At 38.1% G+C, this 16,306-nt stretch overlaps 1 protein-coding gene across 1 annotated transcript in view; it reads right to left on the bottom strand.

Annotated features, from left to right (window-relative positions):
- Positions 1-7,515: 7,515 nt before the first annotated feature.
- The window catches only part of TTC29 (tetratricopeptide repeat domain 29), a 272,705-nt gene continuing 263,914 nt past the window's right edge, over positions 7,516-16,306 (bottom strand). Inside the window, exons 12-13 of the mRNA XM_027956246.3 lie at positions 8,700-8,769; positions 7,516-8,166 (exon numbers count right to left, since the gene is read on the bottom strand). Coding sequence (XP_027812047.1) covers positions 8,136-8,166; positions 8,700-8,769 — 101 coding nt within the window. The 3' untranslated portion in view covers positions 7,516-8,135. The remainder of the gene's footprint in view (positions 8,167-8,699; positions 8,770-16,306) is intronic.

Here is a 16,306-nt window from a genome sequence, read left to right as displayed (position 1 = left end):
AGGTTAATTATGTTACAATAATATTGTGGTGGTTTTTGCCATTCATCGACATGAATCAGCCATGGGTGTACCCCCCCCCCCTCCCCCGCCCGGTCCCGAACCCCTCTCTGACCTCCCTCGCCCTCCCATCCCTCTGGGTTGTCTCAGTGCCCCGGCTTTGAGTGCCCTGTTTCATCCATTGAACTTGGACTGGTTGTCTGTTTCACATATGGTAATATACGTTTCAGTGCTGTTCTTTTACATCATCCCACCCTCGCCTTCTCCCTCAGAGACTCATCAAGAAAAAAAGGGAGAAGAATCAAATCAACAAAATTAGAAACGAAAATGGAGAAATCGCAATAGACAACACGGAAATACAAAGGATCATGAGACTACTATCAGCAACTGCTGCTGCTGCTGCTAAGTCACTTCAGTCGTGTCTGACTCTGTGTGACCCGATAGATGGCAGCCCATCAAGCTCCGCCGTTGCTGGGATTCTCCAGGCAAGAACCCTGGAGTGAGTTGCCATTTCCTTCTCCAATGCATGAAAGTGAAAAGTGAAAGGGAAGTCGCTAAGTCGTGTCCGACCCTCAGCGACCCCATGGACTGCAGCCTACCAGGCTCCTCTGCCCATGGGATTTTCCAGGCAAGAGTACTGGAGTCGGGTGCCATCACCTTCTCTGACTATCAGCAACTATATGCCAATAAAATGGACAACTTGGAAGAAATGGATGAATCCTTAGAAAAGTATAACCTTCCAAAACTGATCTAGGAAGAAATGGAAAATCAAGTGCATTTTAAAAAAATGTATGTGCTCAGACCCTAAGTTGTGTCCGACTCTTTGAGACCCCATAGACTGTAGCCTACCAGGTTCCTCTGTCCATGGGATTTTCCAGGCAAGAATACTGGCGTGGGTTGCCATTTCTTACTCCAGGGGATCTTCCCAACCCAGGGATTGAACCCACCACTCCTGCACTGGCAGGAGGACTTTTTTTTTAAACCACTTGAGCCACCTGGGAAACCCCTTTAAATGAGTGATCTTGTCTAATTGGAGTAAAACTTGTCCATCTTTGTAGACATCCACGGCTTTTGACATCATTGTTCCAGACAGGTGGGCCAAAAGTTGCAGCGCCTAACTCTTTGAATACAAAGGATCCCATTATCAGTTTGCCTTTATCTACATGAAACAAGACAAATGAACATGTGATTATATTGGAAAGAACCAAGAAATGTTACTGCACGCTGGCCAAAAGAAATCCTTGGTGTACCACTACCATTTCCTATGGAACTCTGGACATGGGAAAGGACCGAACCAGTAAACCCCAAGGACTGGGAATGTGGACTGATTCAAAACAGAATGGAGAACTGCAGCTGCCACCAAGTTCCCAGTGTGACATCTGGGGATGGATTGCAAAGAAATGGGGTATTGTGGACTAAACCACTGACAGTTCCCAAGGTGGAATATTAGCTGTGTTATCCGCTCAAAAACCTGGGGATTTCAGTCTGAAAGGCTAGGGGCTTGGGTCTAGGCAGAATTGTCTGCCAGTTCAACTGGGCTCCAGGCTGAATCATGTAGCAGTTCAAGTTGACCTGTCCAGTAAAGGAAAACCAATTAGACCACGAACTTGAATGCAAGAAGAGCAGGGCTCAAACCAAGAGGAACTCGGCAAAGGGCCCCTTGGAAATGATGTAAGACAGAGAACTCAAAAGCATTCTCAAAAGGTGCTGCCACACCTGTGTTTCTCATTGTCCCCAGATGTTGATCACGTCACTGCCACCCAATCTGTTAAAAAGCAAAATCCAGCTGAGTACATTTGAAAATCTAATTGGCTTTATTCAGCAATTCATAAATCAAGCAGCATCCCATCTAGTGCACACAAGGGTGCTTCACAGAGTTCTACTAAATTGGGAGGTTTTTATAAGCAGAAGGAGGGCGGGGCAAATAAATTATTAGCAAAAGAAAAGACAGACTTGTTTCAGGCCAGGTCATCTTCTTGGGGAAAAGGAAGGGCAGGGTTTTATCACACTGGTTACCTCACTAGTGCATACCAGGAAATTTCAGACTGTCTCTTTAAATGCCAAGATCCTGGGAGAGGTTGAAACACAGTTGAGTTTCGGTTTGCTGTGTGTGGGATGACTCCACCTTGGGCCTGTTATTTCTTTTTTTATTGTTATACAGACACGTTTGGAAAATATACATATATCCCTGTTTCCACCAGTCAGCTTTATCAAATCTTTATCTTACTCTGTACTGTACTTAGTTCAGGTAGGAATTTTTAAAGAAATACAGCATTACAGATACAGATGCTGTCTTATGTGTATCCCTCTATGATCTCATTTCTTCCTTCCATAGAGATAACCACTATTCTGAATTTATTGTTAATTATTTTCAAGCTATTTTTGTTTTGTAGCTATGTGTATGTGTATGAGTGTATGAAATATATAGCATTGTTTCACATGTTAAAAAATTTTAAAATACACACACTGTTCTATATGTATACACATAATATACAAATTATTCAGAAACATTTCTTTTTGTACAAAATTAGTTTTTGGAGATTTGTCCTTGCTAGGCATACTAGTTCATTTATTCATTTATCCACTACCCTATATGGCTTCTGTCGTACCAATACCATGGTGAATCCGTACTCATTTTAATAGATATTTTTCAATTTTTACTACCATAAACAAGGATACCATGAAAATTCTCAATTTGTCTCATTTCTTTAGGGAATGTGCTTAGAAATGGAATTTCTGGTTCATACATTCTAAGTATCTTTAACTTTATTATCCAATACAGTGTCAGATCTACTAGATAGAGTCCAATTGTTCTCTAAAAATGTCTATTTCTCCATATCCTCATCAACAATTGAGGTTATTAGAATTTATAATTTTTTGTCAAAGTGGGTGAATACAAAATGCATTTTCTTATTTTACTATGATTTTCCTGATTAACTGTGAAGTTGATATTTTCATATTTTATTGACTATTTGGAGTCCTTTGCCTATGGATTATTCTTATATTCTGCTCATTTTTCTGTTATATTGTTTCTTATTGATCTTGTAGATTTATTACATTCTAAATACTAGTAGTTTATTGGTTGTATATATTTCAAATTATTTTTATATTTATTCCATTAATACTATGTGTTTGGAAGGGGTGGAAATGTATATCAAAACATAAACTTTTACCTTGACAGGAAATTTTTTAATTTATCAGTTCCATAGCACTTACAATGGGTCAAATATTTTCCTTTAAGTACTTTATACATATTAACTCATTTTAAATTTGATAAAACTCACGAGGAAGGTGAAATAGATGCTATCATTATCCCATATTATTTTTATTGTTACTTCAAAAGTAACACATTCATTGAGATACAATTTGTTTATCACTTATTTATAAACATAAAGCTCACACTTTTAAAAATTGCACAATTCAGTGGTTTTAGTATATTCACAAAGGTGTGCAACCTTTATACATCCCATTCCATGATAGACTAAATTTTATTTATCCATCTATTAGTTTATGGACATTTGGGTTATTCTACTTTTTAGCTATTATGAGTAATGCTTCTGTGAACATTTAGGTACACATTTTTGTTTAAATATATATTTCCAATTCTTTTTTAAAAAATAAATTTATTTATTTTAATTGGAGGTTAATTACAATATTGTATTGGTTTTGCCATACATCAACATGTATCCGCCACAGGTATACACATGTTCCCCATCAGGGGTGGAATTGGAATTTCTGAGTTATAAGTTAATTCTAAATTTAATTTTTTGAGGCACTGCAAAACTGCTTTCAAAAGCAGTTGCATCATTTGATATTCCTATCAGTAATGTGTGAGGGTTCCAATTTCTCTACATTGTCCTGATCCCTTGTTATTGTCCATCTTTTTTTGTTGCTATAGTTAGCCAAATGGAGATGAAGTGATCTTGCAGGTCTCTGTTCAAATGTTACTTCCTCAGAGAGTCCTTCCCTTATGGCCCTTCTCCACTATTATCTATCACATCTCATTTATATCCTTCAAGTTTTTATAACAATGTGTCTTATTTAGTTACTCATTTGATAAGACATCCATTGTATTCTCCATCATGAATGTTGGCTGCATGGATGCATTAATAGCTTCTCTGTCTTATCTCTGATAATTTACAATATCCTCAGTGCTGTTGCTTTAATAATAACAGTTCAGGACATGTAGTTTAAAAGCTAGAATAAATCAAGAGCATTTTGACAATTAACAAAGGTGAATAAACAACTTCATTGGGAACCTCAGTCTTGAATGAATTATGTTGCCTTAGAAAGCAATTATAGTTTTCTACGGTGTGTGAAATTGGCAAAATGAAGAGGATTTCTTATATCCTTGATGGCTTCCTTCCATCCTTAAAATTTTCCCCTTTTTTCCTTTTTTTTTTTAAGTTTAGATCGAACCTGAATTGAGTGGCTGATTTAGAATCAGAAAGTCTTAGAGTTGGAAAGGATGAGAAAAATATCATGTAGCTCATTTTTCTGATTAAGAAATAGGGGTCAGGGGGCCTCCCTGGTGGTCTAGTGGGTGAGAATCTGCCTGCCAATGCAGGGGTCATGGGTTCAGTTCCTGGTCCGGAAGCTTCACACTTGCTATGGAACAACTAAGCCCGGAGTGCCGCAACTACTGAGCTGGCGCTCTGGAGCCTGTGAGCCAGTCACTGAGTCCCCGTGCTGCAACTGCTGAAGCCCACTCTCCTAACGGCCTGTATTCTGCAACAAGGGAAGCCACTGCAGTGAGCATCCCATGCTCCCCAACGGAGAGTAGACCCTGCTAGCCACAACCAGAGAAAGCCTGTGCGCAGCACTGAAGACCCAGCGCAACCAAAAGCAAATAAATAAATCTTAAAACAAAAAGGGGTCAAAAATGAGGGAATTTTTCTCCCAAGGTCACAGAAGAAAAAGTAGAGAAATTATTTTATGTTTATTTTTGTATTAATAAATACATAAATAAATATAAAACAAATGCCAACAATACATGCTCATGGATTTAAATACAGAAAATGAAAAAAAAATTCTATCACTTGTAACTCTAGCTTTTATAAGTAATTATTAACATTCAGTGGTATATCTTTCAGGAATTGCTTCTATGCATATTCAGCAATATAAATATAAATATAAATACTAAATTTGTGGTGATTTGTTGTAGCGGCAATAGAAAACTAATATGCCTAGTATGAAAGGTATTACTGTTGTTGTTGCTTAACTGCTAAGTCGAGTCTGACTCTTTTGTGACCCCATGGACTGTAGCCTGCCAGGTTTCTCTGTCCACGGGGATTTTCACAAGAATATTGGAATGGGTTGTCATTTCCTTCTCCAGGGGAGACTGAAGGATCGAACTGGCATCACCTGCATTGGCAGGCAAATGCTTTACCACTGAGCCACCAGGGAAGCCCGTGAAGGTATTGATACTACTATAAATTATTTGACTAATTACTTATTACTGGGTATTTAGGTTGAATCTATTAATAGGTTTTGTGTATTCATATATTAGCCTGCAAAAGGAACGTCAATAAATAGCTTTGCATCTTCAATATTTCTCACTTGTCTAATTATCTCCTGAGACAAATTCTTAGAGGTGAAATTTCAGAGTCAAAAAATGTTTAAAGGCTTTTGGTACATGCTGTCAATTTGCTCTGAGATTTAAAAATATTTTTATTTTTCACAACTTACACTTCTACTGCTTTGTTTTACCTACCATTGGTTATTTTTTATTCTTTTCAAATATTGATCATATGGTAGATAAAATGTTAGGATTACATTGCTGCTTCAACTTGTATGTCTTTGACCACTCATGGGTTCTGAACATGTTTTAAAGTTCAGGCATTACAAATGGTGACAAGCTAATTGTTCTCTGATGCCAAAGTTATTCACCCTGGTAAATTCTTTATTGTCTAAGCAAATAATGATGAAAAACTGTTTTTAATACTGATACAATTCATATTTATATATACATATAATTACAGCTATATAAAATATAAAGTTATTAAATATACATTTAAAAATTTGGAGACAATAACAATATAATCAGTTGCAATCTCATTGTTTATGGGTATGATTTTATGAACTGTTATGTCAGACAGAGCTTGAGAAGTTAGAAACAAAAGCAAGATGTTTGGAAACAAAATCAACTTTTAGTAATATATAAACTAAATCTAGAGCATTTGAGTCTTTTTCTTTATTTGATTTTCAGTCAATTTGGGTCATTTCTTTCTTTCTCTCTCTCTCTCTCTCTTTTTTTTTTTTTTACAAAATAAGAATCTCCAAATAATTACATGACCATGTTATTCTCCAGGTCACTGTTTATAATTTCTGTGGTATGTATGTAGGGGGCAGGGCGAGAAGAGATAACTATCAATTAGTAATAATGTTAATACAATACATTCCTTAAAAAATATCTGGGTAAAGTAACTTCAGAAAGAAGGCATTTAAAACTTTTGAAACAAATGGAAGTTGTGGTCATTTCTTTTTCTAAAGACTCCCTATATTTCACCTTTAAAGGAGACTCTTGAAAGTTAACCAGAAATGTCTTCTACATTCCTAAATATACTATCATTCCTGTGCAGACGCTATCACCTCCCTATGAGAGGAAAGGAAGGTCCCTAGAAGGGAAGAAATGAAGGAAGAGAATAAACATAAACAGTCCTCTAAAAATTAGATCAGCATATCTACCCCAGCATATTATCAATGTTAACCTAAAATGTGGAAGCACAAAAATACTTGTTTATTGTAACCTGGGATACATTTTTTTTTAACCACTTTCAGGGATTCTTGTGAGAAAGTATGAAAAGTTGAAACGGCATGATGATATTGTACCAGTTTTTAAAAGAAGAACCTGAAAGCTCAAGTAATTGTGGTACATTCTGGAATGCTGTATTTTAGGTGCTGTCATTTTGATAAAAAAGGAATTAGAGACCATTGTAAATACTTATACCTCTCAGTGAGTGGTCCTCGCTGCATTATTTATGGAAGGGCTTTTTATAGGTAAGAACTAGCATTTGATGTGATTGTAATTTGCATCTGTCATCATAAGAGCTTGATTTTGTTTTCAGTTTCACAAATAAAAATGACTCAAATTGAAATTTAAGGAGAAACCACCACAGAAACCTTTTGATTAAATCTATCAGAAGGGAGAGCAGTGTGGCTGTTTAGCATTTGATCGTAAATTCTAGTTTCTACTAACCTTCCCGACAGGCTTATGTTTCATGCATCTAATGTCCTGAAGTGTTTTCAAAAATGTGGGGATTAAAAATATTCCCAAAAAACTTTCCAAACATCTTTTTAAAGGATCTTAAAATTAGTTTAAGAAGACACTCCAGCAAAAGGCTGCTATTACAGAAGTGGTTTTAGAAGGGAAAAATAAGCATCTGTTATTTGGATTTAGAACTTCAAAGCTAGAATTGTTCTTATAAAACAAATAAAAGTTTTCTCATAGTCAATCTTTTTAAGCAGTGAGATGAGATGGTGTATTTGTAAAGAAAATGCTTAAGGAAACACTTTACACTATGGTAACAGAATCATTTTGGTCTTTAATAGTTTTTATTGTTAAAACAATAAAACGTACTGTACACAATGTATAGTCATGTATGTGGAAAAATTTTAACCAATTATGTATAAAAAGTAAAATTATTCTCACTTTCCCAGGTAAAGGAAACTGTTGGAGCAGTAGTTATCAATATGGTAGTCTTTATTGCTTATAATCCTTTTATGTATATTAAAAAGATTCTCTGGAATTAAAAAAAATCTTTACCCACCTTTATTCAGCACAGATTTCCTTAAGCTTAAGATGATTTTCTCATTAGACACAACCAAATTTCAATTCTAAAGTAGCACTATTTCTTGTAGAATAATGGATAAGAGGAAAATTTTACAGTTTAGCTTACGGATAATTATTGGTATTCCTAAGCATTTGAGATAAATTTATTTTTCAAGAATTTAAATGTTTTAGGCTAAATTGGTAGTAAATTGTAATACAAATTCCAATGAAAACATAGTCATAGTTTTGTTATAACCCTATCTTTATTATAACTCTGTCTGTATTATTTGTAACATACTCCTGTAGCAGGTATTGAAGACTGAGGTGGTACATTTCTTCATCCTTTGTTGCTGAATCAAAAGCTGGTTTAAGTGTCATTTTTTTGATTACCTGAAAATCTAAAATAAATTATGAAATTTTATATTGGGCTAGAAAGTTAAAAACACACACACACACACTTGCCACATTACAACTGACCTCGAACAACATAAGTTTGAACTTTGGGAGTCCACTTATATGCAGACTTTTTCAACAGTAAATACTGCAGTACTATACAATTGGTGGCTGGTTGAATCTGTAGATTCAGAGCTGAGGATATGGAGGAAACAAGTATACGAAGGGCTGACTATAGGGTATATGGATACTTTCTACTGTGTGGAGGAGGGTTAGCACCCCAACCTCCATGTTGTTCAAGGATTGACTGCATTTTGTATTCTGTAATTTTTAGACTTAGCTGAAAAGATTAAAAGTACTTAACCTTATGTAAAGTACATTTGTGATTTTTTAAATGGTGTTTCAGTATTATCTATGACTTACCAAGTGTTAGATGAAGTTACTTTTTTCTGTGTGTTTGGAGAGTTACATTGTATTAATATTTAGTATCTTGTATAATGTGGATACTTAATAGAAAGTTTAACTTGATTTATCATACCCACTGGATTCCTCTTCCGAAAACTCTGAGGTGTGATATAAACTTTCCATTGTGGATCTTCTAAACTCTCCTAAAGAAAAAAGATGTATACATTTAATGTTTTATCTCAAAAACAGTTTACAGTTCTTACGAGTTTGAACCTGGAAATCCCTTTTTGGGGTATCTGGTGTCTCAGACAGTAAAGAAACTGCCTGCAATGCAGGAGACCCAGGTTTGATCTCTGGGTTACAAAGATCTCCTGGAAAAGAGAATGGCAACCCACTCCAGTATTCTTGCTTGGAGAATCCCTTGGACAGAGGAGCTTGGCAGGCTACAATCCATGGGGGTCACAAAGAACTGGACACACTGAGGGATTAACATAATACAACAACAACTCTAACCCATATCAACTGTGTATAATGTAATGTTATATAAACACAGCTGTTATGTATCACTTGTGTTACAGAGAATATTGGTCAAAGATGGCCACAATGATATCTCCCACTCTGCATGTTCCTTAGAAGTATGACCTTGCCATTTCCCCTTCAAAAGGTAGAATCCAATTTCCCTCCTGCTGAAACTGAGCTAGGCTTTGGACTCTTTCGTAATCAATAGCATGTGGAGGAAGTGACTTCATGACTTCTGAAGCTAAATCAGAAAAAGCTATGCTGCTTCCATTCAGTTCTCTTAAGATGCTTGCTTTGGAGGAAGCCAGTTGCCATATATGAAATCCTACCACCCTGAGATTGCCGTCCTGCAAGGCCATGTATAGATGCTCCAGTTGACAGTCCCAGATGACCTTCTAACCATCCCACCAAAGTTCCAGTCAGTTAGCAAATCCACCCATCTGTCAGTTGAGTATCATCACTAGGTAACCTCAGCTGATGTTGAGCCAAGCCATACTGGAGTTCCTAACCCACAGAATTCTTGTGGGGTGAAACAGCAACTGGAATAGCCACTGTTTGGGGATCAGATGACTCGTTAAACAAAAACTGAGAAGGACAATTAATTTAGAGACCGATATAAAGCATCCAAATAAATAAGATTTAGGAAACTTAGACATGAATTGATACACTAGTTTGTTACTTAACCTTCTTATCTGCCCTTCCACTTTTGACTTGAAGGCACTGGGATGTATCTAACAAGATGCTCTTTATCCTTGCTGATGACAGGTGTCCATGTGCCCCTTCATTTCCTGCATTCTACTTTTCATAAGGTTTGGCACATTTCATATTTGGTCCCTATCTCTCACTACAACTCCTGAAATATTTCCACTGTATTCTCACTCTATTTTCTGAAATTTCTTTTCCTTTCTTGCTCTGACAGAAACCTGGCTGTCCTCTGAGGATACTGCCAGCCCAGAAACCCTTTTACTTTTTCTTTCCCTTGGTCCTCTTACTATTGGACGTGGAGAAGGGCAGGTGTCCTCCCCCCTATTTTTCTCTTTCAGGGCACCTGCCTTCCCTTCTTCTCTTCCTGAAACTCACATCATCGGTTACATACTCAACTACTGTTGTGATCTACCTGCAGCTGTAGTATTCTCAGTCCATTGGATCATTGGCTTATTGTCACTTTCTGACTACTTTCTTAATGTACCAATTTAGATGTTCATGCAGAAGACTCTTTCGCCCTGGATCTCAATTCTTTGAGCTCTGTTCTTTTAGGCTGTGTCTTTACCTTACTGAAGCTACCAGTTCCCATGCTCATTCTCAGACTTCGTCACTACCAGTAACTGCAGGCCCCCTCAGTTACCTGCATTCAACTAGCCGACTACCAGTTTTCATCCTTTCTAGATCACTCCCTCTATTACCCCACCACCAGCAGTTCTTCAACCCTACTGGGATTTCCAGTTCTATCATCTTTTCATTGTTCCTCTCTGTTTTGATTTCCTCTTTCCCTTCTTTGAACCGTTTAAATTCCATGGTCATTCACCCTCTTGCATAAGTGCTGACTTCCTTACCCTTTTCTCACTTTGTTGTACTCACTTGACAAAACTATAACCCTAGGTAAATCCAACGTGCTGCCTATTCCTGTCCGGAAGCATGAGGCTCAGCTGGAAAAACATACAAGTGGGTCTCACTTTAAATTCATGGTCACAGACATTAGGGGGAACCCTTCACGGCTTCCCAGGTGGCATAGTAGTAAAGAATCTGCCTGCCAATACAGGAGATGTGTGATATGCAGGCTCAATCGCTGGATTGGGGAGATCCCCGGGAGTAGAAAATGGCAACTCAGTCCAGTATGCTTGCTCGGAGAATTCATGGACAAAGGGGCCTGGTAGGCTACAGGTCCCAAAGAGTTGGACAAGACTGAGCCTGCATGCATGTCATGTCATTAATATGTTCAGGCCATCCTATTAAACATTCCTAAGTCCATTCATTCTTCCACTTTCCTAGATGACTTATCTACTCTTTTTTTTTTCCATTTTCCAAAACCTACAACTCTCCATATGCATCATAATTCTCATCTGATGATTTATTTTCCATTTTCATAGAGGAAATAAAACATAGTAGGAAAAAGCTTCTACAAGCTCTGTGTCAAGAGTTATTCTCTTAATTCTGTCCTGTATGTTTCATGCCCCCATGCTCCTATCTAAGGCCAACCCCGCTACTTCTTTACTAGATCTCATTCTCTCTTGAATACACAAGACATGGCTCCAGTAATTCCTTCTGTCTTTCACGTATCAGTTTTTTTGTACTCCACTAAATCTTCCCCATCAGCATGTACAGATTTGGTTGAAGACACATGAATAAGTTCTCATCAATGAGTGTGGACAGAATGAAACACACTGCTTCTGGGTCTGAGCATTAGGCAATGGGCATTCATTTCTCCTTAAACTTTCCATTTCCTCAATCTTGAACACGGAGAATTATGATTTGGTTCCGACCATGCGGATGATAATGACATCCAAGTCAGTGGTTCTCAACTGAATGATTTTTCTCCACAGGGAAGATTGGGAAACATCTGCAGATATTTTTGTTGTTAAAACTGGTAGGTGGAAGTGCAATTGGCATCTAGTGGGTAGAGACCAAGGATGCTGCTAAATATCTTACAATGCTCATGACAGACATACCATTCTCCCCAACAAAAAAAATTATTCACCTCAAAATTTTAATAGTGCAATATTGAGAGACCCTGCCCCGGAGGATGGTGGAGCAATAAGACAGAAGGTCAGGACCTTCTGAATGCCTGTGGGACTACCTTGTAAATATAGACAGCTCACTTCAGGATTAGGGAAGAAACAAACTCCCCTATACTTAAGCTACTGTACCTTTGGGACTCTTTGTAATAGAAGCTTAGCCTTTACTTTAACTAATATATTTCATCACTCTTTGAAGTAAAGAACTACCTTGGGCTTCTCAGTTGAATATTTTCAATGCATCATAATATAGAGAACCATCCAGACATCCTAATGCCTGTTTTATACTATCTAATGTCTTCAATCCAGCATTCCCTTTGGTTTGGCAGGGTGTAACAATATTTCTTGCACCCCACTCCAGTACTCTTGCCTGAAAATTCCCATGGACAGAGGAGCCTGGTAGGCTGCAGTCCACATGGAGTGGCTAGGAGTCGGACATGACTGAGCAACTTCACTTTCACTTTTCACTTTCATGCACTGGAGAAGGCAATTGCAACCCACTCCAGTGTTCTTGCCTGGAGAATCCCAGGGACAGGGGAGCCTGGTGGGCTGCCGTCTCTGGGGTTGCAGAGAGTCGGACATGACTGAAGTGACAGCAGCAGCAGTAGCAGCAACAATATTTCTTAAACTGGAGAAACTGTTCCTGGACTTTCCAACTTTGAAATTATACCTGGCTGGTCTCAAATAATTGTTTAACATTCATTTCGCAGGTGTTGAGCCAAGGTGATTTTTATTGTGAAATATTTCCAAGTAGATTCTCTGAGAAGAATAACTGTATGCACAACTTTTCTTTTACTCAATTTGGGTCACAGTTTCTGGTTTAAATAAAAGACATTCACACTTGCTGTGTTGTTCTTCAGTCATTCAGTCATGTCCGACTCTTTCTGACCCTAGGGACTGCACCACACCAGGCTTCCTGGTCCTTCACCATCTCTTGGAGCTTGCTCAAACTCATGTCCATTGAGTTGGTGATGCCATCCAACCATCTTGTCCCATCATCCCCTTTTCCTCCTGCCTTCAGTCTTTTGCAGTTCCAGGGTCTTTGCTAATAAGTCAGCTCTTCGCATCAGGTGGCCAAAGTATTGGAGCTTCAGCTTAAGCATCAGTCCTTCCAATAAATATTCAGGATTGATTTCCTTGAGGATTGACTGGCTTGATCTCCTTGTAGTCCAGTGGACTCTCAAGAGTCTTCTCCAACACATCAGCTCAAAAGCATCAACTCTTTAGTGCTCAGCCTTTTTTATGATCCAACACTCACATCCACACATGACTACTGGAAAAACCATAGCTTTGACTATCCAGACCTTTGCTGGCAAAGTAATGTCTCTGCTTTTGGTTGGTTACACTGCCTAGGTTGGTCATAACTTTTCTTCTAAGGAGCAAGCATCTTTTAATTTTATGGCTGCAGTCACCATCTGCAGAGATTTTGGAGCCCAAGAAAATAAGTCTGTCACTCTTTCCATGGTTTCCCCATCTGTTTGCCACAAAGTGATGGGACCAGATGCCATGATCATCATTTTTTGAATGCTGAGTTTTAAGCCAACTTTTTCACTCTCCTCTTTCACTTTCATCAAGAGGCTCTTTAGTTCCTCTTCAATTTTTGCCATTAGGATGGTGTCATCTGCATATCTGAGGTTATTGATATTTCTCCTGGCAATCTTGATTCCAGCTTGCACTTCATCCAGCCCAGCATTTTGCATGATGTGCTCTGCATCTAAGTAGGGTGACAATGTACAGCCATGATGTACTCCTTTCCCAATTTGAAACCAGTCTGTTGTTCCATGACCAGTTCTAACTGTTGCCTCTTGACCTGCATACAGGTTTCTCAGGAGGCAGGTCAAGCGGTCTGGTATTCCCATCTCTTTTAGAATTTTCTACAGTTTGCTGTGATCCACACAGTCAAAGGCTTTAGCATAGTCCATTAAGCAGAAGTAGATGTTTTTCTGGAATTCTTTTGTTTTTTTCCAAGGCCCAACAGATGTTGGCAATTTGATCTCTGGTTCCTCTGCCTCTTCTAAAACCAGCTTGAACATCTGGAAGTTCACGGTTCACGTGCTGTTGAAGCCTAGCATGAAAAATTTTGAGCATTACTTTGCTAATATGTGAGATGAGTGCAATTGTGTGGTAGTTTGAACATTCTTTGGCATTGCCTTTCTTTGGGATTGGAATGAAAAGTGACTGCTTCCAGTCCTGTGGCCACTGCTGAGTTTTCCAAATTTGCTGGCATATTGAGTGCAGCACTTTCACAGCATTATCTTTCAGACTTTGAAATAGCTCAACTGGAATTCCATCACCTCTACTAGCTTTGTTCGTAGTGATGCTTCCTAAGGCCCATTTGACTTTGTACTCCAGGATGTTTGGCTCTAGGTGAGTGATCACATCATCGTGATTATCTGGGTCATTAAGGTCTTTTTTGTATCATTCTTCTGTGTATTCTTGCCACCTCTTCTTAATATCCTCTGCTTCTATTAGGTGCATACCATTTCTGTCCTTTATTGTTCCCATCTTTGCATGGAATGTTCCCTTGGTATCTCTAATTTTCTTGAAGAGACCTCTAGTCTTTCCCATTCTGTTGTTTTCCTCTATCTCTTTGCATTGTTCACTTAGGAAGGATTTTTTTTTTTTAATCTCTGCTTGCTATTCTTTGGAACTCTGCATTCAGATGGACATATTTTTCCTTTTCTCCTTTGCCTTTTCTTATTTTCTTTTCTCAGCTATTTTTAAGGCCTCCTCAGACAACCATTTTGCCTTTTTGCATTTATTTTTCTTGGGATGGTTTTGATCATGGCTTCCTGTATAATGAACCTCCATCCATAGTTCTTCAGGCACTCTATCAGATCTAATCTCTTGAATCTATTTGTCATTTCCACTGGATAATCATAAGGGATTTAATTTAGGTCAAACCTGAATAGTCTAATGGTTTCCCCCACTTTCTTCAATTTAAGGAGTTCATGATCTGAACCACAGTCAGCTCCTGATCTTGTTTTTGTTGACTGTATAGAGCTTTCCCATCTTTGGCTGCAAAGAATATAATCAATCTGATTTCAGTGTTGACCATCTGGTGATATCCATGTGTAGAGTCGTTTCTTGTATTGTAGGAAGAGGGTGTTTGCTATGATCAGTGTGTTCTATTGGCAAAATTCTGTTAACTTTTGCCCTGTTTCATTCTGTACTCTAAGACCAAACCTGTCTGTTACTTCAGGTATCTCTTGACTTCCTACTTTTGCATTCCAGTCCCCTACATTGAAAGGGACATCTTTCTTTCCACTGTCATAGGAAACCTTAACAAAGGTTAACTTACATAAAAGAAGATATGAAGTTATCATCCAGGTGTTTGGAGATTTCTGTTCACTTGCAATAAGGTGAGAATCATGGGACGGTTGACTCTTGGTTCCATCTTGTAAAAGCACTCAATTTAATTCCTAACCTAGTTTTCCTGCTGTAGGTCTGACTTAAGGTATGATCTGAGATGTTTGACCTATAGGTCTTCAAGAAAGCTGGAAGATTAGGACCCATATCACTCCAACAAGGGAGACCAGAAACAATGCAAACTTGAGAGTGTGGCATTTGCTTACACACAAGAAACAAGTATCTCCTTGTTAATAACAGTGAAAGTGAAAGTGTTAGTTGTGTCCAACTCTTTGAGACCCCATGGATTGTAGCCTGCCAGGCTCCTCTGTCCCTGGAATTCTCCAGGTGAGAATACTGGAGTGGGTTGCCATTCCCTTCTCCATAGGATCTACCCCACCCAGGAATCAAACCTGGGTCTCCTGAATCGTATGCAGATTCTTTACCATCTGAGCTAAAGACTCTCAAAGCATAGATTCCCATAAGTGGGCAAGAAAAGGATCTGATTTCACCAGCTTTTAGCTTAACCTTGTACCAAAGAGCAATAGAATAAGTCAACGATACTGAATTGCAATAAACCTACAATCCCATTCCTTTACACAAAGACAATGGCATATAATTTTCATATAATACAGTATGATACACAAATGAGATTTTTAAAATGCTATCTGTAAGTGAATATAAATTGAAAGGGAAAAGATGTTACCTGGTAGTTCTGTGGCTGAAAAGGTGAATGAAATTTTATCATTTTGTCATGCCAAACATCTTAATGGTCTTAGCAGAAAAGGGTAAATAATAACTCATATGTAAAGGTTGTGTCAGAGTTTATAGACTAGACCCCTGGTAATGGATTCAACCTTTCCACAACAAATCAAAAGTATTGTTGTATGCTCACATGAATATACAGCAGTCATTATCTTAAATTTAAAACACTATAAGCAGCAAACACATCGAGCAGGATATGAAGGCTGTATTGTATCAGTGTGGTCTGCAGAGAATTTCTTCATAAGGTTTTTGCCTTGTTGAAATATGTGTTGCAGTTCAAAGCTAAAGGGATTACTTCTGAATAGTCATCATAGAGGTTGATTACGTTCGTATATTATATTTAGCTGGACCCTGCAGGCTATTACTCCATTAGGTC

The sequence above is a fragment of the Ovis aries genome, chromosome 17, assembly GCF_016772045.2.
Source record: "Ovis aries strain OAR_USU_Benz2616 breed Rambouillet chromosome 17, ARS-UI_Ramb_v3.0, whole genome shotgun sequence".
Classification (NCBI taxonomy): domain Eukaryota; kingdom Metazoa; phylum Chordata; class Mammalia; order Artiodactyla; family Bovidae; genus Ovis; species Ovis aries.
This window is presented reverse-complemented; position numbering and strand designations above follow the sequence as displayed.